At 42.7% G+C, this 26,139-nt stretch overlaps 1 protein-coding gene across 1 annotated transcript in view; it reads right to left on the reverse strand.

Moving 5' to 3' along the window:
• Nucleotides 1-247: 247 nt before the first annotated feature.
• The window catches only part of LOC126278219 (uncharacterized), a 126,820-nt gene continuing 100,928 nt past the window's right edge, over nt 248-26,139 (reverse strand). The window contains exon 6 of the mRNA XM_049978197.1: nt 248-658. Coding sequence (XP_049834154.1) covers nt 638-658 — 21 coding nt within the window. The 3' untranslated portion in view covers nt 248-637. The remainder of the gene's footprint in view (nt 659-26,139) is intronic.

The following is a 26,139-nucleotide window of genomic DNA, read 5'->3' on the forward strand; positions in this document are numbered from 1 at the left end:
AAAAATTCTCACCCTATCCACACACTATGAATGTAGTGCATCTCACCCATTATCCTTATTACTTGCAGAATTTTGCCAATTCCCATAAGATTTTGAGCCTGGTGTGCATTCGCACTGAAGAGATCGTCTGCTCTTTTGAACATGTCTGCAATTCTAGGTTACTCAGCTAGTAACAGTAATGTTTATTAACTTTTGTTAGTTCTACAGGGCAAGTTATAGCTGGCTTTGTTTCTTGACTCAAGCAAATTTTTGTTTTATTGTTTAGCATACATTAACAGATTCAGTAATCCATGAGTTAAGTAAAATTAAGTAAAATAATGAAGCAAAACTTTACTTCAACATCTAAAAAGAGATACATTACTATCATACTCACATCACTCAATCTTACGCCATCAGGGTAAAGCTCAATGGTTATTTATACAAGTGCCTGACAAAATAATTGAAGCAAAATATAATTACTTAGTCTTTTTTTCCATTGCACAGTGAAATAATTAAATGATGGTGACAGAACATTAATTTTAGTTTATATAAAATGTTCAGTAATGAATATTTTTTCCAATTGAACTTTGGTGGTCTTCTCCAGGAGAACATGGTGTGTGAGCTGCTTTATTGAATTCTTGTTGTGGATGCAATGCCCTTAAGAAGTATCTGCTGACCACTGTAAAAAAATATCAGATTTTTAATTAGTAAAAGAGAGCATAAAAAGATAACATATAAATAACTGAAGCATATATATTAACACATACAAGGTATTGAGCTCTGAAAAGAAAGATGTACAATATTACCTGTAGACAAACTTTGCATCAGAACACAGAACACCACTCTAAACCACAGACACAGAGACAAGTTCTACTTGCAGGCATCAGTCCAACTTTGCAAAATGGTGTGAGCACTGATGAGCTATCAGTAGACGCAACTCAAGCCACAGACATGGCAAGCATTAAACATTGTTTAGTTTCAAATAGCTGTTTCTAACAAATCATCAAGAACAAGGCATAAATTTATATATTTTCCCTTCAGAATGGATCCTATCACCTCTAAATACACTCATGGAAATTGAAATAAGAACACCGTGAATTCATTGTCCCAGGAAGGGTAAATGTTATTGACACATTCCTGGGGTCAGATACATCACATGATCACACTGACAGAACCACACGCACATAGACACAGGCAACAGAGCATGCACAATGTCGGCACTAGTACAGTGTATATCCACCTTTCGCAGCAATGCAGGCTGCTATTCTCCCATGGGTACGATCGTAGAGATGCTGGATGTAGTCCTGTGGAACGGCTTGCCATGCCATTTCCACCTAGCGCTCAGTTGGACCAGCATTCGTGCTGGACGTGCAGACCGCGTGAGACGACGCTTCATCCAGTCCCAAACATGCTCAATGGGGGACAGATCCGGAGATCTTGCTGGCAAGGGTAGTTGACTTACACCTTCTAGAGCACGTTGGGTGGCACGGGATACATGCGGACGTGCATTGTCCTGTTGGAACAGCAAGTTCCCTTGCCGGTCTAGGAATGGTAGAACGATGGGTTCGATGACGGTTTGGATGTACCGTGCACTATTCACTGTCCCCTCGACGATCACCAGAGGTGTACGGCCAGTGTAGGAGATCGCTCCCCACACCATGATGCCGGGTGTTGGCCCTGTGTGCCTCGGTCGTATGCAGTCCTGATTGTGGCGCTCACCTGCACAGCACCAAACACGCATACGACCATCATTGGCACCAAGGCAGAAGCGACTCTCATCGCTGAAGACGACACGTCTCCATTCGTCCCTCCATTCACGCCTGTCACGACACCACTGGAGGCAGGCTGCACAATGTTGGGGCATGAGCGGAAGACGGCCTAACGGTGTGCGGGACTGTAGCCCAGCTTCATGGAGACGGTTGCGAATGGTCCTCGCCGATACCCCAGGAGCAACAGTGTCCCTAATTTGCTGGGAAGTGGTGGTGCGGTCCCCTATGGCACTGCATAGGATCCTACGGTCTTGGCGTGCATCCGTGCGTCGCTGCGGTCCGGTCTCAGGTCGATGGGCACGTGCACCTTCCGCCGACCACTGGCGACAACATCGATGTACTGTGGAGACCTCACGCCCCACGTGTTGAGCAATTCGGTGGTACGTCCACCCGGCCTCCCGCATGCCCACTATACGCCCTCACTCAAAGTCCGTCAACTGCACATACGGTTCACGTCCACGCTGTCACGGCATGCTACCAGTTTTAAAGACTGCGATGGAGCTCCATATACCACGGCAAACTGGCTCACACTGACGGCGGCGGTGCACAAATGCTGGGCAGCTAGCGCCATTCGACGGCCAACACCGCAGTTCCTGGTGTGTCCGCTGTGCCGTGCGTGTGATCATTGCTTGTACAGCCCTCTCGCAGTGTCCGGAGCAAGTATGGTGGGTCTGACACACCGGTGTCAATGTGTTCTTTTTTCCATTTCCAGGAGTGTATGTTCCTCTAAATGCAAAAAAAGATCTGTTTGGAGATATAAACACAAGGAAAATGTTACATAGAAGCTATGTTTCCAAAACAGTGAGCTCTTCACCCACCAAAAGAGAGGAATGGTTTAGAAGAAATGAAATCAATTAAAATTTACTTTTTAAAGTAAGACACACAGGGCAAGATAAGAAGAATATCACCAGTAGCACACCAGCAATAGATGAGATTTGTGATCTTAAAAAGTTTGGAGTCTTCATAAAAAAAGAGGGGACCCTAATGGTGTGGGAATGAACAGTATTTAGTAAAACTGCAGATGAAAACAATCATACAAAAGAGGGAAACTTCATTGGAATGATTAGGAAAACATATTGAAAATTGAGAGACTTGGGCTTATAGGAAACAAATGGCAAGGGAAAAACAAAGAATTAACATAGTGACCAGATAAAACATACAGCTATGGTAAAGAAGAGCATGAGAAATGTATCAAAAAATATCATATGTGGTATTGAGGAAAAATAAATTGAAATTGGCAGTTCAATCCAACAATCATAAAAACTGAAATATAGCAAAAGCAGAAACTGCTCCTGCAAAAGCAAGCAAAAACAAACATAAAAGAAATGAAACGGAGTAGTGGTAGAGAACTTGTAAACTTTTAGGTGAAACATAACAAAGCTCTATATAGAATATTGATGGTTAGAGGGAAGTCATTAATAAAATTATTAGCATAAGAATGAACCATGTATTAACAGAAAAAGGTTAAATAGTAAATCATGAAAATAGAGAAAACAAATTAACAAAAAATTGCCAAAGAAGGAAAGTTGAATCAGATAAATGACAACAATGCCTAGCAGTTAGCAGTCACATAAAAGGACATAGAAGCATCAGTGGATGAAACACTATAACTGGGAATCATCTCCAAATAAGGCTACACTCAAACAGGCCACACTACAGGCATTGCACTAAACTTATAAAGGGGGAACAAAAGACGTAGAGTCTGGGAAACAGACAGGGACATCATGGGATGCCATATCCTCCTGGCTTTTTCCATTAAGATATATTGCTGATGGTAGGCACACAGATATGTACAACCTGCCAGACAGAAGGGTTGCATAAGCAACATGGAAAAAATGCCTGTTGCATGACTGAGTGTGCTATGATTGGAACAGTATATTCTGAGAAACATGTCCACTTACGAATACTGAGATTCACTATGATAGCAAACTGTGCCTATGGAACTAAAGCCCCATGTTAACTGAAGTTGCTGAAAATAAGGATTTGGCTGCAGCATACTAAGAGGATGAAGAAGTCATTCAGACAGTAATGGAAATTAAAAAGCTGAAGCTAAGGATTTTGGCTGCACATGTATGAAACACCACAAAAGTGAAGAGAGGATGATTTCAGTCAATCATCAGGAATGTTGTTACAACTACCTTATACAAACATTTAAAGAAAATTTCCATCAACCCACTTACAAAAACTCCTGCAGATAGACGTTGACTATGGATATTGTGCACAGACACAGTCCCTTTGCCTGTTCAGAGATGTCACTAAACCTGCCCAAAGATGTAAACAACCATGCATGAGCAGCACCTATCAGATCATGGGGGTCTGACAGCCGTTTAGTTCTAGTCATTCCACCAGGAAGGAGGTACACGGCTCGTGTTGTCAGCAGTTCAACCATGCCTAGACTGTCAATAGCATGGTTCAATCTTGTCCATATTGTTACTTTATAACAGGAAGGGCTCTCAACAAGGGAAGTGTCCAGGCATCTCAGAGTGAACCAAAGCGATGTTGCTCAGACATAGAGGAGGTACAGAGAGACAGGAATTGTCAATGACATTCCTCGCTCAGGCAGTCCAAGGTACTACTGTAGTGGATGACTGCTACCTAAGGATTATGGCTTGGAGGAACGCTTACAGCAATGCCACCATGTTGAATAATGCTTTTCGTGTAGCCACAGGACATCGTGTTACGACTCAAACTGTGCGCAGTAGGCTGCATGATGAGCAACTTCACTCATGACATCCATGGTGAGGTCCATCTTTGCAACCATGACACCATACAGTGTGGTGCAGATGGGCCAAACAGTATGCCGAATGGACTGCTCAGGGTCGGCATCACATTCTCTTCAGCAATGAGTGTTGCATATGCCTTCAACCAGACAATTGCCAGAGACATGTTTGGAGGCAAGCCTGTCAGGCTGAATGCCTTAGACACACTGTCCAGCTAATGCAGCAAGGTGGAGGTTCCCTGCTGTTTTGAGTGGCATTATGTGGGGCCGACGTATGCTGCTGGTAGTCATTGAAGGCACCATAATGGCTTTACGATATGTGAATGTCATCCTTTTACCGATAGTGCCACCATATTGGCAGCATATTGGTGAGGCATTTGTCTTTATGAATGACCCCCATTGTGCACATCTTGTGAATGACTTTCGTCAGGATAATGACATCACTCCACCTGAGTGGCCAGCATGTTCTCCAGATCTGAACCATATTGAACATGCTTGGGATAAATTGAAAAAGGCTGTTTATGGACGATGTGATTAGATTAGATTAGATTAATACTTGTTCCATAGATCATTAATACGACACTTCGTAATGATGTGGAATGTGTCAGGTTAATGAAAGATGTCTGTACAAGATATTACATTACACAAAATATTGCACGACACTAATGCTTAAGTTAGTTTTTTTCCTCCCTTAATTTATATCTAAAAATTCAGCCAATGAGTAGAAGGAGTTGTCATCTAGAAATTCTTTTAATTTATTTTTAAATGTTGGTTGACTATCTGTCAGGCTTTTGATGCTGTTTGGTAGGTGACCAAAGACTTTTGTGGCAGCGTAATTTACCCCCTTCTGTGCCAAAGTCAGATTTAACCCTGCATAGTGAAGATCATCCTTTCTCCTGGTGTTATAGCTATGCACACTGCTATTACTTTTGAACTGGGCTGGATTATTAACAACAAATTTCATAAGTGAATATATATACTGTGAGGTTACTGTGAGGATCCCTAGATCCTTAAATAGATGTCTGCAAGATGACCGTGAGTGGGCTCCAGCAATTATTCTGATTACACGTTTTTGAGCAATGAATACTTTTCTACTCAACGATGAATTACCCCAGAATATGATACCATACGAAAGCAGTGAATGAAAGTAGGCATAGTAAGCTAATTTACTGAGATTCTTATCACCAAAATTTGCAATAACCCTAATAGCATACGTAGCCGAACTCAGACGTTTCAGCAGACCGTTAATGTGTTGCTTCCAGTTTAACCTCTCATCAATGAACACATCTAAAAATTTTGAAAATTCTACTTTAGCTACAGACTTCTGTTCAAAGTCTATATTTATTACTGGAGTTGTGCCATTTACTGTACGGAACTGTATATACTGTGTTTTATCAAAATTTAAAGAGAGTCCGTTTGCTGAGAACCACTTAATAATTTTGTGAAAAACATCATTTACAATTACATCACTTAGTTCTTGGTTTTTGGATGTTATTACTATACTTGTATCATCATCAAAAAGAACTAACTTTGCATCTTCATCAATATGGAATGGTAAGTCATTAATGTATATCAAGAACAGTAAAGGACCTAAGACCGAACCCTGTGGGACCCCATGCTTGATAGCCCCCCAGTTTGAGGAATCAGCTGTTGTATTAACATTACATGAACCACTTATTTCAACTTTCTGCACTCTTCCAGTAAAGTATGAATTAAACCATTTGTGCACTGCCCCCCTCAAACCATAATGATTTAGCTTATCTAAAAGAATTCCATGATTTACACAGTCAAAGGCCTTTGAGAGATCACAAAAAATACCAGTGGGTGATGTCCGGTTATTCAGAGCATTTAATATTTGATCAGTGAAAGTGTATATAGCATTTTCTGTTGAAAAGCCTTTCTGAAAACCAAACTGACATTTTGTTAGTACTTTATTTTTACATATATGGGAGGCTACTCTTGAATACATTACTTTCTCAAAAATTTTTGATAGAGCTGTCAGAAGAGAGATTGGGTGATACTTGTTGACATCCAACATATCCCCCTTTTTATGCAATGGTTTTACAATGGCATATTTCAGTCTATCGGGGAAAACACCCTGCTCTAAAGAGGTATTACACACGTGGCTGAGAATGCTACTTATCTGTAGGGAAGAAGCTTTAAGTATCTTGCTGGAAATGCCATCAATTCCGTAAGAGCTTTTACTTTTCAGTGAGTTTATTATTTTACTGATTTCAGAGGGAGAGGTTCATGGAAATACAATTGTTTCAAACTGCACAGGTATGGCCTCTTCTAGTAGAAGCCTTGCCTCTTCTAGTCAAGATCTAGATCCTACTTTCTCCACAATATTTAGAAAATGATTATTGAAAATATTTCCAATTTCAGATTGTTTGTTAGTACACTTGTCATTCAGTTTAATGGCACTAAAGTCTTCCTGTGCTCTTGGTTGCCCTGTTTCCCTTTCAATAATATTCCAAATTGCTTTAATTTTATTATCAGAGTTACTGATCTCAGACATGATACACATGCTTCTGGACTTTTTAATAACTTTTCTTAGTACCGCACAATAGTTTTTATAATATTGAACAATTTCGGGGTCAGTACTCCCTCTTGCTGTTAGATACAGTTCTCTTTTACAGTTGCAAGATATTCTTATTCCTTTAGTTAGCCAAGGTTTTTTATATGTTTTCTTGGAATTATATTTCTCTGTTTTCTTGGGAAAACAATTTTCAAATACCCTTAAAAATGTATCGTGAAATAAGTTATATTTCAAGTTTGCATCGGGTTCCATATACACTTCATCCCAGTCTAGCTCCTTTAGTCTTTCCCTAAAGTTTGCAGTATTTATATTGTTAATTGAACGCACTGCTTTGAAATTCTGATTTGATATACTGCATGGAGCTATGCCATGTACTGTAACTAGCTGTGCACCATGATCTGAAAGACCATTCTCAACATGATAAGCATTTATGTCCTTAAACTTATCTTGGTCTATAAAAAAGTTATCTATCAATGTCCTGCTGTCCTTTGTTATCCGAGTAGGAAAATCAATGACGGAGCTCAAATTGAAAGAACTGAGTAATACTACAAGGTCATTCTTCCTATCACACTCTTTCAGGAAATCAACATTGAAATCCCCACAAATGATAATTTGCTTCCCCCTGTCTGACAGATTGCACAACAAAGCATCCAAGTTTTCTAGAAATAGCTGGAAATTCCCTGAGGGGGACCTATACACTGTTACAATTATGAAAGTGCCATCATTTAGTTTTAGTTCAGTGGCACATGCTTCCATATGTTGCTCTACACAAAATTTTTTAGTTTCTAAATGTTTTGCGCTGTGGAAGCTTTTGACATATATGGCAACTCCTCCTCTCATCATATTATCTCTACTTACATATGCAGCTAATTTGTACCCATTGATGCTAACCTTTTGCATATAAGTGACAATGTGATGCTCAGACAGGCATAGTACATCTATTACATTCTCAGTTTCTATATCTTCTAAACAAAGCAGAAGCTCATCAATTTTATTCTACAATCGCCCAATATTTTGATGAAATATACTAACATTTTTCATTTTACTTTTGTGAGTATCTTGAACTTTTTTAACATCTTTAGCACTTGCCTGGCTGAGTTTCCCACTGGACACTGATCTTACACTAAAAAAGAAATACCACCATGAGATGTAGTTCCTCCCCCCTTTAAATTTCCTGCTATCAGCCCAGCCAGTTTACCCTTCCCCTTCTTGTTGAGGTGTAGGCCATGTCTAGTATAGTCCCACCTACAGAGTGAATCAACAGGAACCACACCAATGTGTGACCCCGCATCAGATCCAAGTAGCCATTCCAACTCCAAATTAACTCTCCTGACAGAAGAGCTCAAATGAGGCCGGTCATGGCGCTCCAGAACCGACACAAACCCAACACTGGTATGACTCGATGCCGATGCAATCTTTGCCAGGTCTCACTCTATGCTGTACCCTGGATCTCTGTCAATACTGTTGCCCGGCCCACCCACAATAACCATGGTATCTTCCTTAATAAAACCTCTACATAGTGACCCACTGACTTTTCTGAGGGATCTACTCTGAATCACCGTTGAGGCAGTATTGAATAGCATAGTTCATGACAGGTGGATTGGTCGTCAAAGCACCATAACATGGCCCGCACGTTCACCAGATCTGGCGTCCCCAGATTTCTTTCTGTGGGGAAAGGTGAAGGATATTTGCTACCATGATCCACCAACAATGCCTGACAACATGCATCAGCACATTGTCAATGCATGTGCGAACATTACGAAAGGCAAACTACTTGCTGTTGAGAGGAATGTCGTTACATGTATTGCCAAATGCATTGAGGTTGATGGACATCATTTTGAGCATTTATTGCATTGATGTGGTGTTTGCAGGTAATCATGCTGTAACAGCATGCGTTCTCAGAAATGATAAGTTCACAAAGGTATATGTATCACATTGGAATAACCAAAATAAAATTTTCAAAAATACCAACATTCTGTATTTTAATTTAAAAAACCTACCTGTTACCAACTGTTTGTCTAAAATTGTGAGCCATGTGTTTGTGAAAATGAGAGCACCATATATCACAAAGTGAAAAAAGTGGTCCAACTAAAACATTCATATTTCTTTACGTGCTACACGAATATGTAATAAAAAATGGGGGTTCCTATTTTTAAAAATGCAGTTGATATCCGTTTGCCCTATGGCAGCGCCATCTAGCAGGCCAACCATAGTGCCATCTGGTTTCCCCCTTCAAGCTAGACAAGTTTTGTTCTTTGTAGTTTTTTCTTTTGATGCTTATATTGTGAGATATTTGGCCTGGTCACAATCAGTGGACCACCGTGTATAAGCTGGCTACCTGAAGTTGTGTGTAAACATCAGGCATAGCAGCTTTGTCTGCAGCAGCAATATGCTGTTTCACCCCTTTTAAATTCATCCAAGTACTATTGTCCATAAAGCAGCCTTTGAGAGGGATATCATTTAAGATTTCTTTTTTGTAACTGAGTTTCATTTGTCAGTGAGTGATGAGAATGAACTCCTGAAATTCCATTGATCAGATGAATTGAAGAAATCCTCAGCATAATATTGTTTTGTATATGTGTGGCCATTTTAGGAGGTGTTCAACTTACTGACTCAACATCACAATATCTGGAGTCCAGCAATCAGTTTGAAACCATTCCAATGAAATGTTTGCTGATGGTACAAGTATGCTAAACAAGAGCCCAAAGTGAATCATGAAAGAGACAGTCCAGATTATAGGTGAAAAAGCCCAAAACTTGTTAAAGGCAAACGGTTTATGTATTAACTTCACAGGTGCTCATATTATTCAGATTCAAACAGATAAAACTGATCAGTTAGCGCCAAACCTGTACAGTAATTGACTCTCACTAAACAAAACTACGTGTAGATGTAGATAAAAGTCCTTGGGGACCACCTAGATAGCAAGCTGAAGCGGAATGAACTCAAAGATAAACTAAACAGGAAATTCAGTTCAGCATGTTTTGCACTTAAAAGTGCTGCTAATTGTGTTGACCTAAGAGAAGGGTGTTGATTTCTTTTACGAACTTTCACTACTGTCAACAGCTGAGAAAAATGTGTGCTGCAGGAATGTTGTTATAAGTCACGATCTAATGTGCTGTTCTAAAAATATTGTTAATGTAATGTTGAGAAATGAAACACTTGATAATGAAGTTAAAAATGAACTGTACTCAGACAGCCATTACCACTGACGATGGGCAGCTGTGGGGCAGGAGGGAGTGAGGGGGAGGACTGTGTCCTCACTCCCTGCCTCTCCCAATGGAAAAATTCTTCTGAGGTGTGTAGTGCACTTTTTGTGCTGTTGTTATTGCCTTTGAGGCCAATGAGACTGAACACTTTACTTCGTTTATTCAGAAAACGTAAGCAGTAAGAATTATGTGCAAAGTAGGTAACCACAGAGGCCTCTTCAGAGATCTTGGAATTATTACACACCCAGCAATTACATATTCTTCTTAATGTTATTTGTAGTTAGTAATAGGAATCAGTTTCATTTTGTGTGTGAAACGTAAAACTACAATACAAGACAGAACACTATGCCCATGTAAACTTTGCATGCTTGTCTATGGTTCAAAGTGTTTATTTGTATGCTGACACAGAGGTCTTCAGCATGGTTGCATCTGACAAAGCAAGAAATTAAGAACGTCCTTAAATCCAAAGGAGATTCAGGCAAGCCGTATTGCCCATTTCTTCTGTAAATTATCTGATCATCTAGGTGCCATAACTGGCATTCCTCCTGTTAATTGAATGATAAGTAGCAGTACTCAGTGTTGAAAAATATAAAATTCTTTCAGCACATGGGTAACAGTTATTCCATAATGAATATAAACTTCATCACATAGGCATTAAGCTAGAGATGAGTAAGAAACAGCAGCTATACAATATAACCAAAGGAGTAGCAATTTTTATGTTAATTTTAGTATGTTAAACTTAACTTTAGTAACCACAAATAGTTTATAGCAGTTCAATGATAATTAATTTTCAGTGTTCTCTCTAACAATAATGTTGTTAATGTGTACTGTGAGTTGATCCATGAGATTCCCATTCAGAAACAAGAGATGAATACATAAAATTCTTAGCAGATGAAAGAAGACACAAGCACAAACAAAAAGTCACATACATTCACTTTTTGAGGTAGTCACAGATTTAAATGCATTAATTTAAGTTACTAAGAAAATTTAAACTCATTGTTTAAATGATGCATACCTCATGTGTACATGATGTGATCTATTATAAAATGCTTTCGTCTCTGCTGCAATGCTTATTTATCAGTTAACTTGTGGCTCTACATTTCATAAATACACTGCCTGATAAGAAAAGGTAAAGCACCCGGAAGGATAGGAGGAAATGAAAACTTCATAGGTTGAGAGGCTACCTGATGTTATTTCAGTGATTACAATATTGAATCAAATTTACAAAGAATATGGCGGTGTGAGCCCTTGTAATAATATGGCATTAAACTCTCTCTGGCCTGGTTGCATCCACTGATGCAGTTTGTAAGGGTATCATAGTGCCGTTGCATCCTCTACTGAGGCCACACCTGTGACCCACACCTGTTAACTAGTCCTTGATGTCTAGGACATTGGCACTGGTTTTGATTTGAAGTATGACCTGGTCCCACACACATTCCATTGGGGGCAGATTTGGGAATCTTGGTGGCAATTAGAGTACCTAAACATCATGCAAACACCCCCTCCCCCCACTCAGGGGGCTCGCCAGTCTTCGGCCAATTAGTACTTGGCTACTATGGGGTCCGAGCCTTTGCAGCATCTTTTCTCTTCCTTGCTGCATGTCTATCCTCTTGCCATTCTTTTTCTCCTCCCTTGGGGAACATGTCTGGGGTGTTATCGGGAATGTTCTGCATTGTCTGTCACTGATGTAAGAGCAGTCTCACCACTGTTTTTCTCTCTCTTTTCCTTTCTTTGTTTCCCTTCTCCTTTCATTCCTCCACTTTGGCGTTTGAGGTTCCTCTTTTTCTTCTTCCTCTCTGTGCTCTCCTGAAAGCCATCTCGGGCATCTCACGCATATCAGGTGACTAGGTAACACATAATTCCCAGCCCCGGGTTGACAGGTAGGGTTTGCACGTACCCCCAGTACCGACCAGGCCCAGGGACAGGTGATTGCCTGAGCTGCAACCTTCCCAAACTGCCGATTGGTGACCTGAGGTGTGAACAATCACCTAAGGCAAGTGCACCCACTTGTGAAGGGGGTACCCAGTTAGAAGGAGAGTGCCACCGGAGATGCTGGCAATCATGGGAGATTTTCTCACAATGAACCAATCACCTTCACAATCAGTGTCAATGAAACGTAAACATAATGGAGCTAATGATTCAAAGAACCTTCCTACATAATGAGGCTAATGATTCAAAGACCCTTCCCGCTGCACCACGGTTCCTTGTGGTCTTACATACTGAAGTCGGAAAGTCCTTTGTCACGATTAAGCTATTTATTATCCAGGAAGGTATTGATGCATATGCCAGCCCTTTGAAATCCTGCTCTCGTTTATGAAATGGCACTTTGCTTTTGTAGACTACTTCTGACTCTCAAGCACAACAACTGCTTGCCGCCTTGCTTCTCCACTGCTACCCTGTTCACATCAAGAGCCACAGAACTTTGAATTCTTCCCATGGTGTTATTTACACTAGGCTGCTCGACAGTCTAACTGAGGCCAAAATCCAATCTTACCTCTCTGATCAGGATGTTATTGCTGTCCATCGGATGATGGACAAGGTAGATTCCTCCTTAGTGTCCACCCGCACTCTTTTTGTCACCTTTGATTGAGTGGTGCTTCCATCCTAGATCAAAGCAGGCTATGAAATTATCACAGTATGGCTGTACATTCCAAACCTGATGTGCTGCTACCAGTGTCATTATTTCAACCACACTAGAATGTCTTGTCGACACCCAGCCAAATGTGTAATCTGTGGCAGGGATGTGGACAAGGGCAATTGTCTGCCTTGTTCGCCCTGCTATATCAACTGCAATGGCTGCCATCCCACCTCCTCTTAAAATTGTCCCATGTATCATGATGAGCAGGTAGTCCAAGAGATCTGGGTAAAGGAGAGAGTCCCTTACCTAGTCACACACAACTTATTTGCTAATTGCAAACCCTGTGTTCTCCTGTCTCGCACTTACAGTTCTATTCTTGCTACCTCTCACTCCATGAAGGACGTGGCCACACAGATATGCAACCTCAAATTCAGTTCTGAGGTTGTGAAGTCGCCATGTGTCAAGGTAGCATCACCATCCTCCCCATCCAGCTGTGCAACAAGCCATCAAACTCTCGCCTGAAGAGGTGAAGCCACCAGCTACACAACTGGTAGGCCAGAATGGACAGAAGTACTCCTGTGAAGACTTCCGACTCCCTCCAGCCAAACAACACCTGAGTCTTTCTCTAACAGGAAGGGCTCAAAGAAGTCCACCAAAGACAAACGGTCTTCTCCTTTGCTGACTCGAAGATCTTCTTTGACGGTGTTGTCACGTGATACCTTAGCCCGGCTGGCCTCCATGTCGCTGGCTTACACAACCAACAATTTTTATGTGTTGGAATCCACAGACCAACAACACAAGCAAGCTGATGCTTCTGTGGACCCCATGGAACAGGCTTCTCCTGCTTCTGTGCCCTGTAGCAGCGACTCTTCACAGGCTCATTCGGTAGTTACTGAGGTGACAACCCTACATCTCTTCCTCATCATGACTCTCCTCCAATGGAATGTTCATGGCTTTCTGTCCCAAAAAGAGAATTTATGGCTGCTTTTAGCATCGCTGTGTCCCCTTTTAATCTGCCACCAGGAGATGAAATTGTGCCCTCACAACCGTTTTGAGCTTTCACATTTTTTCCCAGTTCATTTTGACCTTCCCCCTGAGGTTGGCATTCCATCTCATGGTGGTGTCATGGTGCTCACAAGGGATAACATTTGCAGTCAACCCATCTCCCTGACTACTCATCTTCAGGCTGTTGCAGTTTGCCTTTTTCTTCCCCACCTGACTTTTTCCCTCTGTACCATTTATATCCCTCCAGTATTCGATGTCACCAGGGCAGACTTCCTTCAGCTTATTGGGCATCTGCCTCCCCCTTTTCTGCTACTTGGTGACTTTAATGCACATAAACCCCTTTGGGGTTCTCCAAGAACCTGTCAGAGAGGTGCCCTCTTGACTGATTTTCTTAATCAACTCAACCTCTTCTGCCTCAACACTGGAGCACCCACTTTCCTTTCTGACTCCTCACACACCTATTCCCATCTGGACCTATCCTTCTGCACTGCCCGTCTTCATTTTGAGTGGTCCATTCTTTCTGACGCCCACTTGAAAGACCATTTCCCATTTGCTATCCATTTGTTGACTCCTACCCCATCTGTGTGAACACCCAAATGGTAGCTTGCTCAGGCTGGCTGGCAGCTTTATTCCTCCCTGGTGACCTTCAGAGAACAAGATTTACCCAGCTGTGATGACCAGGTGGAATATCTCACAAATGTTATCCTTAGCGCTGCAGAACGTCCCATTCCTCATACCTCCTCTACACCACGCCATGTCCGAGTCCCTTGGTGGACTAAGGCATACAGCAATGCATTTTGCACATGAAGACTTGCTCTCCGCATTTTTAAGCATCATCCTACAATGGGAAACTGCATTCATTATAAACAGATGCGTGCAATGTGTCATTGCACTCTTTGGAATAGCATAAAAGCTATCGGGATTTCATTCACTAGTTCTTTTAACAGTTAATCTCTTCCTCTGTCTACATCTACATCTACATTTATACTCCACAAGCCACCTAACAGTGTGTGGTGGAGGGCACTTTATATGCCACTGTCATTACCTCCCTTTCCTGTTCCACTCACGTATGGTTTGCTGCTTGAACGTCTGCCGGAAAGCCTCTGTGCACGCTCGAGTCTCTCTAATTTTACATTCGTGATCTCCTCGGGAGGTATAAGTAGGGGGAAGCAACATATTCGATACCTCATCCAGAATTGCACCCCCTCGAAACCTGGACAGCAAGCTACACCGCGATGCAGAGTGCCTCTCTTGAAGAGTCTGCCACTTGAGTTTGCTAAACATCTCCATAATGCTATCACACGTACCAAATAACCCTGTGACAAAACATGCCACTCTTCTTTGGATCATCTCTATCTCCTCTGTCAACCTGACCTGGTGCGGATCCCACACTGATATGCAATGCTCAAGTATAGGCTGAACGAGTGTTTTGTAAGCCACCTCCTTTGTTGATGGACTACATTTTCTAAGGACTCTCCCAATGAATCTCAACCTGGCACCCGCCTTACCAACTTTTAATTTTATATGATCAGTCCACTTCAAATCGTTCTGTATGCATACTCCCAGATATTTTACAGAAGTAACTGCTACCAGTGTTTGTTCCGCTATCATATAATCATACAATAAAGGATCCTTCTTTCTATGTACTCGCAATACATTACATTTGTCTATGTTAAGGGTCAGTTGCCACTCCCTGCAGCAAGTGCCTATCTGCTGCAGATCTTGCTGCATTTCGCTGCAATTTTCTAAAGCTGCAACTTCTCAGTATACTACAGCATCAACAGTGAAAATCTGCATGGAACTTCCGACACTATCTACTATGTCATTTATATATACTGTGAAAAGCAATGGTTCCATAACACTCCCCTGTGGTACACCAGAGGTCACTTTAACATCTGTAGACTTCTTTCCATTGAGAACAACATGCTGTGTTCTGTTTGCTAAAACCTCTTCAATCCAGCCACACAGCTGGTCTGATATTCCATAGGCTCTTACTTTGTTTATCGACAGTGCGGAACTGTATCGAACGCCTACCAGAAGTCAAGGAAAATGGCATCTACCTGTGAGCCTCTATTTAATATTTCCTGGGTCTCATGAACAAATAAAGTGAGATGGGTCTCACACGATCGCTGTTTCTGGAATCCATGTTGATTCCTACAGAGTAGATTCTGGGTTTCCAGAAATGACATGATATGCGACCAAAAAACATGTTCTAAAATTCTACAACAGATCAATGTCAGAGATATAGACCTATAGTTTTGTGCATCTGCTCAATGACCCTTCTTGAAAACTGGAACTACCTGTGCTCTTTTCAGATCATTTGGGCCAACCTCTGATGGCTCTCTGGGATCAAGATCCATTCACTAATTTCTGGCCTGACAGCACCAGATGATGTTATCATGGACCCTATTGCTATCTCCAACACCTTGGGCCACCATTTTGTGGTCGTTTTGAGCTCTTCCCACTATCACCCTGTCTTTCTCCATCGGAAGCGATTTGGAGGAGTCTCGGGGAAAACCCTTATCTTCTCAGAATCAGGAGTACTACAATATTGCCTTTACTATGAGGAGCTGGGTCATGCTCTCAGTTCATTCGATCCTCTGCCCCATGGCTAGACGTTGTCCACATTCAGGTGTTGTGGGCAAGCACTTTCTGCTTAACACGTACAACCACATCTGGGCAGAGGGCACATTTCCTGGACTTCGGCATTAAGCCACTATCATACCCATACCTAAACCTGGTAAGGACAAGAACCTTCCTTCTAGCTACTGCCCCATCTCTCCCACCAGCTGTGTTTGCAAGGTGATGGAACATATGATTCATACCAGGCTGGCATGGGAGCTCATATCTTGCAATTTACTAATGAATGCATGAGGTGGATTTTGAGTGCATCGTTTTACAGTTGACCATTTCATTCCTTCACCCACCCATTTCATGAATGGTTTTCTGTGGAAATCCCAGGCTGTGGCCATGTTTTTTTGATTTGGAGAAGACCTACGACACCTGTTGGAGAACTGGTGTCCTCTGTACTCTTTACACTTGGGGCTTCTGTGGCAACCTGCCCTGTTTCCTTCAAGAATTTTTAAAAGACCAAGTTTTCAAGGTGCGTGTGGGCTGTGCCTTGTTGGACATCTTTATCCAGGAAAACAGTGTGCCTCAGGGTTCTGTCCTGAGCACCGTTCTCTCGACCATCGCCATTAACCCTATAATGTCCTGTCTCCCACCAGGCATCTCCAGCTCCCTTTTTGTTGACAATTTTGTCATCTATTGCAGTTCTGCACTGACCTGTCACATAGCGTGGCATCTTCAGTGATGTCGTGACAGTCCTTACTCCTGGAGCATCGCCAGTGGCTTCCAGTATTCCACTGACAAAACTGTCTGTATGAATTTCTGGCGGTGCAAATGGTTTCTCACACCATCTTTTCATCTTAGGCTTGTTGCCCTTCCATTCATTGAAACTAAGAAATTCCTGGGGCTCATGCTCAATAGGAAGCACTCTTGGTCCTCCCATGTGCCTTACCTGACGGCTCACTTTCCATGGTTCCTCAATGTCCTACATGTCCTCAATGGTACTTCCTGTGGTGCCAATTTGAACCACCTTCCTCCATTTGTACCGGTTCCTTGTCCCTTTGAAACTCGACTATGATGGGTGCTTTGTTCATGCGTCTGCACGTCTGTCCCTCTTACGCCGTCTCAAGACTATTCACCATCGTGGCACTTTTTGTACTAGACTGGTTGAGAGTCTGTATGCTGAAGCTGCTGAAATACCACTGTCCTACCGCCATGACTTTCTCCTCAGCAGGTATGCATGCCGTTTGTCTGCCATGTGTGGTCACCCATCCTATGCCACCTTCTTCAATGATTCCTTTGATCACCATCTCTCTTATCTATTACCTCCTGGAATCCACATTCGGCACTTGCTACATTGGCTTAACTTCACACTACCTGCAACTTTCCCAGTGGGTGTGAACCCTTAACCACCTTGGCTTTGTGAAGTGGCCCATGTTAACCTTGGCCTTCAATCGCTTCCCAAGGACACCACTCCAGCCTTGCTCTATCACCTTCAGTTTCACGACCTTCACATGGAACTTCCTAATGGTACCATTGTATAGACTGAAGGCTCTCGGACTGACTGCGGGATCAGGTGTGCCTTCGTCATTGGTGCCCGTGTCTTTCAAAATCAGCTTCTGGCACACTGCTCAGTATTTACAACTGAGATCTTCACCCTGTATCAGACCATGGAGTATGTCCGGCACCACAGGCTTTTCAATTGTGTCCTCTGCTCAGACTCACTCATCGCCCTTCAAAGTCTATGTGCACTGTACACTGCCCATCCCTTATTGCAATGGGTCCAGGAAAACTGTCACTTGCTCACTCTTGGTGGAGCCACTGTGATGTTTATTTGCAGTCCTCGTACCTCGGCCCACTCTGAGTTGCTGCCTATCAGAAGGTGGTGTCCCTTTGGCATTGCCAATGGCCCTCCCTTCATGGAAATAAGCTCCAGCTTATTAAGCCTCTCCCAGCAGCTTGGATGACCTCCTCTTGGCCCTCCCACTGGGAGGGGGTCATTTTAACTCATCCACATGTTGGGCACTATCTTTTTAGCCATTGTCATTTGATAAGCTGTGCTACTCCACCACTTTGTACACACTGTGCCCAAGTTTTAACTGTCTGCCACTTCCTGACAGAATTCCCATTTTTTTAATGGTTTAAGTTCCCACATGGGTTTGCTGTCTGAGCTGTCAGCCATTTTAGCAAATGACAGGTGAGCTGTCGACCACGTTTTACCTTTTATCTGTCAAAGCAATATGGTGAAAGCCATTTAATTTTCAGTTTTGGACCTCTGTTTCTGTATGGTGTCTTTTTTAGCCCTTTCTCCATGTCCCTGTTTTTTACAGATTCTCTTATATCAAATGGGACTAATGTATAGTCCTGTTTTAACTTTTCTCTGTCTTCGTGTTCTGTAGTTTTGACTTGGGCTCATATGGCCCCAGTTGTTTTTTGCACCCTAAAGCAAAACATAATCAACCAATCATGTCGACAGTTCATAGAGACATTTGCCATGTGTGAACAAGCATCACCCTGTTGAAAAATGGCACCAAGACAATGTCTAATGAAAGGTAGCACATACAGACACAGGATTTCCATGATATACAATTGTGCCATTAGAGTTACATCAGTCACTCCCATCCATGACCTGCATCATACCCAACATCATGATGCCAGAGTAACACTGCCAAGCCTTTGCATAACATTGTAAGAATAGAATACTTCACCAGGTTGTCACCAAACTTACAAATTATGTTCATCTGGGTAGTGCACAACCATGCTTCATACCTGAACAAAATGCAGTGCCATTCATGAGCAGCCTACACTTCCCAATCATGGCACCACTCCAAACACAGTCGTTTGTGTTGCAGTTTTAATGGCAGCCTGTGCACGGGAAGGTAATTTTTTTATTTTTTTATTTTTTATTTTAGTCCGTCAAATCCTATATGTATAGAATATATACAAGGATATTGGACATGGTTAGGTATTTATAAGATAAAATACAGTTTGTATTGCAATCCTAAGGACTAGATATTGAAGTAATTTAGCATAGTTTCATAAATACAACAAACATTACAGGCAACATACAAAGTAGAATATTAATAATGCATCTTTATTTTTGGTGTTTGGCTTTTATGTATTCTGTCAGACTATAAAAGCAATAATCAATTAAATATGCCTTTACTTCAGCTTTAAAACTACAGAGTTTACCTATTGATTTAATATGTTTAGGTAGATTATTTAAAATCTTTATCCCAGTATGTAGTGTGCCTTTTTGGCACAATGATGTTCTCGCCTGTTTCACATGAAGGTCAGATTTTTGCCTTGTATTTTGTGCATGTATATCTTCATTTTTTAATAAGATATCTGGGTGTCTATCGATATATTGTTTGATGAAAACTGATGTTTCGTAGATAAAAGTACAAGGAAGAAGAAGAACTGACAGTTTTTTGATTATGGGTCTGCACGATTTCGTATTGTTTACCCTTTCAATAATTCTTAGTATTCTCTTTTGCATCCTGAAAAGTTTAATATTTGTTGTTGTATTGCCCCAGAATATTATGCCATATTTAATTACAGAATGCACATTGGAGTAGTATACATTTAACAGGCTGGCTTTGCTGCAACAAATTTTTAAAATCCGTATCATGTAACAGGTTTTGCTTAGTTTTCTTTGCAAATATTCAATATGTACCTCCCATTTTGTGTTGTTCTGGAGCCAGAGCCCCAGAAATTTAGTGCTGTCAACACTTTCAAGAACTCTGTCCCTAAGTTCTATTTTTATGTTTTGGTGGTGTCTTCCTTTTAAGTTGTAGAAGTTCAATGCTACTGTCTTTTCTTTGTTTATAATTGGCTTATTGCAGCTGAACCACTGTTCTACACTGTTCATTGTTTGGATAGTGGAGTCTTTTAGTTTCTCTTCTGTTTTACCACTAATAAGGAAGCTTGTATCGTCTGCAAATTGGAGGGTAGTTTGGCAATACTTGTTGTACATAAGATCCTTGACATAGAGGAGAAACAGAATGGGTCCTAATACTGATCCTTGAGGGACACCATATTTCACATTTTCATATCCTGAATAGTAGTAGCTGATTTTGTTATGGTCAATACATTGCACTTCAACCACCTGTTCGCGACCAAATAGGTATGTCTTGAGCCACTCATTGGATATACCTCTAATTCCATAGTCTGTCTGCTGCAAGTTTCTGACCAATGGTGCAGGGTATCGTAGAATGTTGCAAGGACTCCGTTATTTGTTCTTGGATAGCTGGTGCAGATTTGAAGGAGTTAAGATGTGCTTGATGCATAATACAGTGATCCTCTCTTGTGGTGATCAGATGTGGTTGATCAGAACCTTGACAATAAGTGTGCCTGCCCTAAAGTTCCCATGCAGCTTAACATCAGGCCACACTCACATCCAAGTACCCTACAAATCTCGATGTTACATGATTCGTTGGGCCAAATTAGGCCCATAGTGAGACCCCTTTCAGATTGTCAGTTGATGCTAACATTGTGACCTTCACAGTGATCACTCAACATCTGACACTATTCCCACCCCTTATGTACCCTATCAGGCCTAGTAACAACATTAAATGCAAACATCATTAACACTCTCTGGTGGCCATTCTACTTGTATCAGAGAATTGTAGTTGTAATCATTTACATGTCCGCCAACGGTGTGCACATGTATGAAGTTACTTTGACAACTCATCATGTCTTCTGGGTGCTTCACTTTTTTTGTCAAGCAGTGCATTATAAGGCAGCACTTTCTTCCGTGTAATAGCATATTTCTTTCTAATTTGATTAACTTTAGCTGGCACATGCAGGAATAGCTTTAGACAACGTGCTGATACAGTGCAGGCTTTCACAGGCATTATTTGCACCCTTGGTGAATTTAGTGGTGCAGGCATTAGGTCCAGATGCTGGAGACATCATTAAATGCTATCAAGGCTCAGTCAGTAATTTCAAACTCAAACAAGCCTTTTCAAAGTCTGAAACTCTAAACTGAGTCTTTATGACACAGAATGTTACAGGGAGTCCAACACTGGTTCTCAGGTGGCCGGTGGAGGCGCATATGTGAAAGGGTTATGATGTTCAGTAATTCTCTCTTGTGGTTGTCAGACATGTTCAGCCAGAATCTTGACAATGAGGTTACCTGCCCACATATTCTCATACAGTTTGGGCTGCTATCACCTCCAAATGCCCCACAAATCTGGATATTACATGCTCTGAACAGCTGGCCAAATGGAGACTCATGATGATAACCTTTCAAACTCTATCAGGTGCTGATAATGCTGCCTCCCGAGAGTATGCAGCATTTCCATGCCTTTCAGTGATCACTCGACATCTGACAATGTTCATGCCCCTTATAGATACATCAAGCATGATGGCACAGTGGTTAGCACACTGGGCTTTCATTTGATAGAATGACGGTTCAAATCCCTGTTGGCCATCCCGATCTGTCTTCTGTGATTTCTGCAAATTGATTCTCCGAAAAGGCATGGCCATTTTCCTTCCCCATCCTAGAAATAATCAGAACTTCTGCTTCATTTCTAATGATCTCTTTGTTGATGGTGTATTAAATTCCAATCTTCCTTCCACTTTCTTATATACCCTACCAGGCCTGGTAACAACACTAATGCAGTCTGGTGCCCAATCTACCTGTCTCAGAGAACTGCAACACTTATCATTACATACCCGCAGATGGTATGTATGTGTACAATATACATTGACATCCAACATGTCTTGTATGTGCTTCACTTGTTTTTGTCAAGCAGTGTATTTGCACATTTTAAGTCTTCATCATTTACAGGTTTAATGAAAAGTGAAAATGTACATAATCATTTCTTCAGTTGGAGATGCTTATTTAAAGTATCACTTGCAGAAATTGTATGTTTTAATTGTGGCAACACTGACGTGCCATAACATCTCTGGCACACAAAAACTCTTTGGGCCAAGGTGGCCATTATGTTCTGTCTATGTGATACTTTCGATGTCTAATGATGTATGTCTGAAGTGTGACAATAAAAATGTGCTCATTGTTTTAACAAGTGGATCGACGGGTTGTTATTTATAACAATAAGGATCCAAAATCCCATATTGGTGACCCTGACGACAGTTTGTGACATTCTTCCTGTGTTCTACGTGAGTTCAATAACAATAACAATTGTGTGTACAAGTGAAACACCTGTATCATCATGTGGCCTACGTAATGAGGTGTACCGCCGTATGATTTCTACGGTCAGAATCCGACCATGCCACACACCAGCACTACGCATGGACTCTATACATCAAACATTTTGAGGCCGTCTGACCTGCGAGTGGATTGCAGTAACACAACACTCACAGAAAAGTGCATACGTACCCCCCCCCCCCCCCCCCCCCAGCAGACGTCATATTAACTGCTCCCACACCTGTGGCTCTTAACACACCCCGTGTTCATGGATTCCAAACCAACTAAGTTACCTAAACTGCCGACTTTTGCAATAATGCAGCCCAACACATGGTTCGCGTTAGTCAACTCTATTTTCACTGCCACAGGCATTGACTCAGAAGAATCACATTTCGTGTGTTTGGTGGGGCATTTCCATGACCATTTGGATTTGATTAGTGACACTGTGATCGGCCCACCACCTTCACCAAACTATATGAATGCGAAAAGACTCCTTTGTGAAAGACTTTCTCGAGCTCCGTACGAGATTACTCATCATATTATTTATGAGGAACACCTGCACGACCTCAACCTATCAGGACTATGGCAACGACTTCGCGCCCTCGCACCTGTGGATTTGCTACCTGATACAGCGTTATGGTCAATGTGGCTCGCCAAAATGCCAGAAGCATTACAACTGCAGCTCCTGCCAATCACCAACAGCACCTTGGACGAGAAGCTTTCGGTCACAGATCAAGCTTTCAGGATTATTAACAGGCGAGCGCACAGCATGAAGAGTGGGGGTAGCGATCTCAACAGCACGCCACCCCCCCTTCCCCCTCCAGGATTCAGGCGAGCTCGCTTCCTCAGCACTCATGCTACGACAGCAGTGACATCTGCCCACCATCGCGGGAACCAGATGCAGCCTCCACGACATCTGTCATGACAACCGACAACACACTGCAGCGCTCCACAATGGGCACAGCTGACACCAGGAGCTCTACATCACCCCCGCCTAACGCAGCCTGGCCGCTGTGTTACTTCCATGCCAACTTCGGCGATGCGGCCAGGAAATGTCGCAGCCCTTGCGCGGCCAGGAAATGTCGCATCCCTTGCTTGGTGGAAAACGCAGCTCGTGAGGCGCCATAGGCGCAGCGTCTCGTGCACAGGAAAAAAGACGCCTTACAGCAGCAACAGCATCTAACATGGTAAGTGCCGACGGTTGTCTATTCGCTCTTGACCTCGTCTCAGGAACTAAATTCCTCGTTGATAGTGGTGATGATACGAGTGTAATACCCCCAGCTCTCGCATCTACCATGTTAACTTCCTCACACAGAATGTTATGCGCAGCTAATGACTCTCATATCAAAGTGTTAGGTACGGCGCCTTTAACACTCAAACTGTCAAAAGACTTGAAGCTTTTGTGGACTTTTCATGTGGCACAGGTGACTTGTCCGGTCTTAGGGACTGACTTTCTGCGGCAATACAAATTTTCGCTAGACATTCTTAGGGACTGACTTTCTGCGGCAATACAAATTTTCGCTAGACATTCCGTGAAGCACATTAGTCCACCAACCTTCGCAAAAGACTATTGCCCTTACGGCCACTGCTTCTGTATCACCCGTTCGATCAACAAACATTGACATTTCACTATTGCAGACAGAATGTGCTCTTCATGCGGCTAAGTTAACTAGTAAAAGTTGCGACGTACTACTACAACGACAAGAAATCAGTGAACTCAAGCAAACGCAGGCCAAGTTCACCTCCCGTATCGAGTGTACCGAACAGACCTTACAGAGCACGAAATCTGCACTCGCCTCACTTTGAGGTATTCGCTCTTTGCACAAACCGGCGTGCGCTCAAATCATTGACTCATTACACAAGTGTTCGAACGCTAATGACGCACCCCGCACGCATTGCATGTTATCAATCACAAGCGGCGCATGTCACAAACTCAATACAACTGAGGGCCTTCCAGTCACACACTGACCACGACGCCTGAATCCACACAAACTCAAAGCGGCGAAAGCAATCATCTCGGACCTATTAAAAGCAGGCATTGTACGCCCATCCTCCAGTGACTTGTCGTCAATGATTCATCTCACACTGAAGAAGGATGGTTCCTACGCACTCTGTGGCGACTATAGACGTCTCAATGACCGCACAATCATGGACAATTATCCAGTACCGAACATTCAGGACTTCGCTTCTCAGTTGGCAGGCGCTAAAATTTTCAGTGTGGTAGACTGTGAGAAAGCGAATCACCAAATACCAATGTACGAACAAAATATCCGTAAAACGGCCGTCACGACACCCTTCGGCCTCTTCGAATATGTTTACATGTCTTATGGATTAAAAAACGCCGCCCAAACCTGGCAGAGGTTCTTAGATACAGTGTTACGACCCCTACCTTTCTGCTACGCGTACCTGGCCGATATTTTGATCTTTTCTTCCTCTCAGGAGGAACCCAAGATTCACATCCCGGCGCTGTTTGACCCATTACAATCCCACGGTGTGATGGACAACAAAGACAAATGCAAACTGAGACAGGATTCTGTGGCTTTTCTGGGACACATAGTTTCAGCCGAGGGTAACCGGCCCACACAAGGGAAAATAGACATTATCAAACAGCTGCCGATACCAGAAACATTCCAAGAACTCCGCCGGTTCTAAGGAATGACCCATTTTTTCCGCCGCCACATTCCACGAGCCGCCGAACTACAGGTCCTCCTCACAGACGCACTGCACGGGCCACAAACGTCATGTGAGAGGCGCGTGCCGTGGACATAGGTCACGCATGCGTCATTCAACAAACTCAACACCGCACTCGCGGAAGCCATCACGCTTGCCCATTCACACCCGGATGCAACACTTTCGCTCACCACAGACGCTAGCGAAATACCTATCGGCGCAGTACTTCAGCAATACAGAGGAGAGCTGGTGCAACCTCTTAAGTTCTTTTCAAAAAAAACTTTCTCCTTCTCAGTGCAAATGGTCTGCTTTCGACAGAGAGCTCTTAGCTGTCTATGAAGCCATTAGATATTTCCGCAAAGACGAACTTTATAGACCACAAACCTCTCGCCCAAGCACTCACAAACCTTCCAGCCGAGGTTCCGTTATTTCGACCTCATTTCGCAATACACAACTAGTGTTCAACGCGTTCGAGGATCCAACAACACAGCCTCTGATTATTTCTCCCGGATCTCGGGCATATCTTTCTCAATCGACTTCAATGCTCTTGCTCGAGTGCAAACAAATGATGACTCCTTGACGAGCCTTTTATCTGACAATAAATAAATGGGTCGAGGCAACCCCTCTAGCCGATATTTCGTCCGAAACAGTCGCCAACACTGTCCTCTCCACGTGGGTCGCACGTTTCGACTGCCCCAAAACCATTGCTACAGACCAAGGCCATCAATTCGAGGCTGTCCTCTTCACAATGTGCGGGCTCTTCGGCGTCGGCCACATTTGCATGACAGCCTACCACCTCCAATCAAATGGCTTAGTGGAACGATGGTACCGCACATTAAAGACAGCACTAATGTGCCACGAGGAACGGTGGTTACACGCCCTCCCACGGGTACTGCTGGGCCTCCGTCCTGTATATAAAGATGACCTGCAGTGCTCGGTGGCCGAATTGCTC

Source organism: Schistocerca gregaria, chromosome 6 (genome assembly GCF_023897955.1).
Source record: "Schistocerca gregaria isolate iqSchGreg1 chromosome 6, iqSchGreg1.2, whole genome shotgun sequence".
In the NCBI taxonomy this organism is placed as follows: domain Eukaryota; kingdom Metazoa; phylum Arthropoda; class Insecta; order Orthoptera; family Acrididae; genus Schistocerca; species Schistocerca gregaria.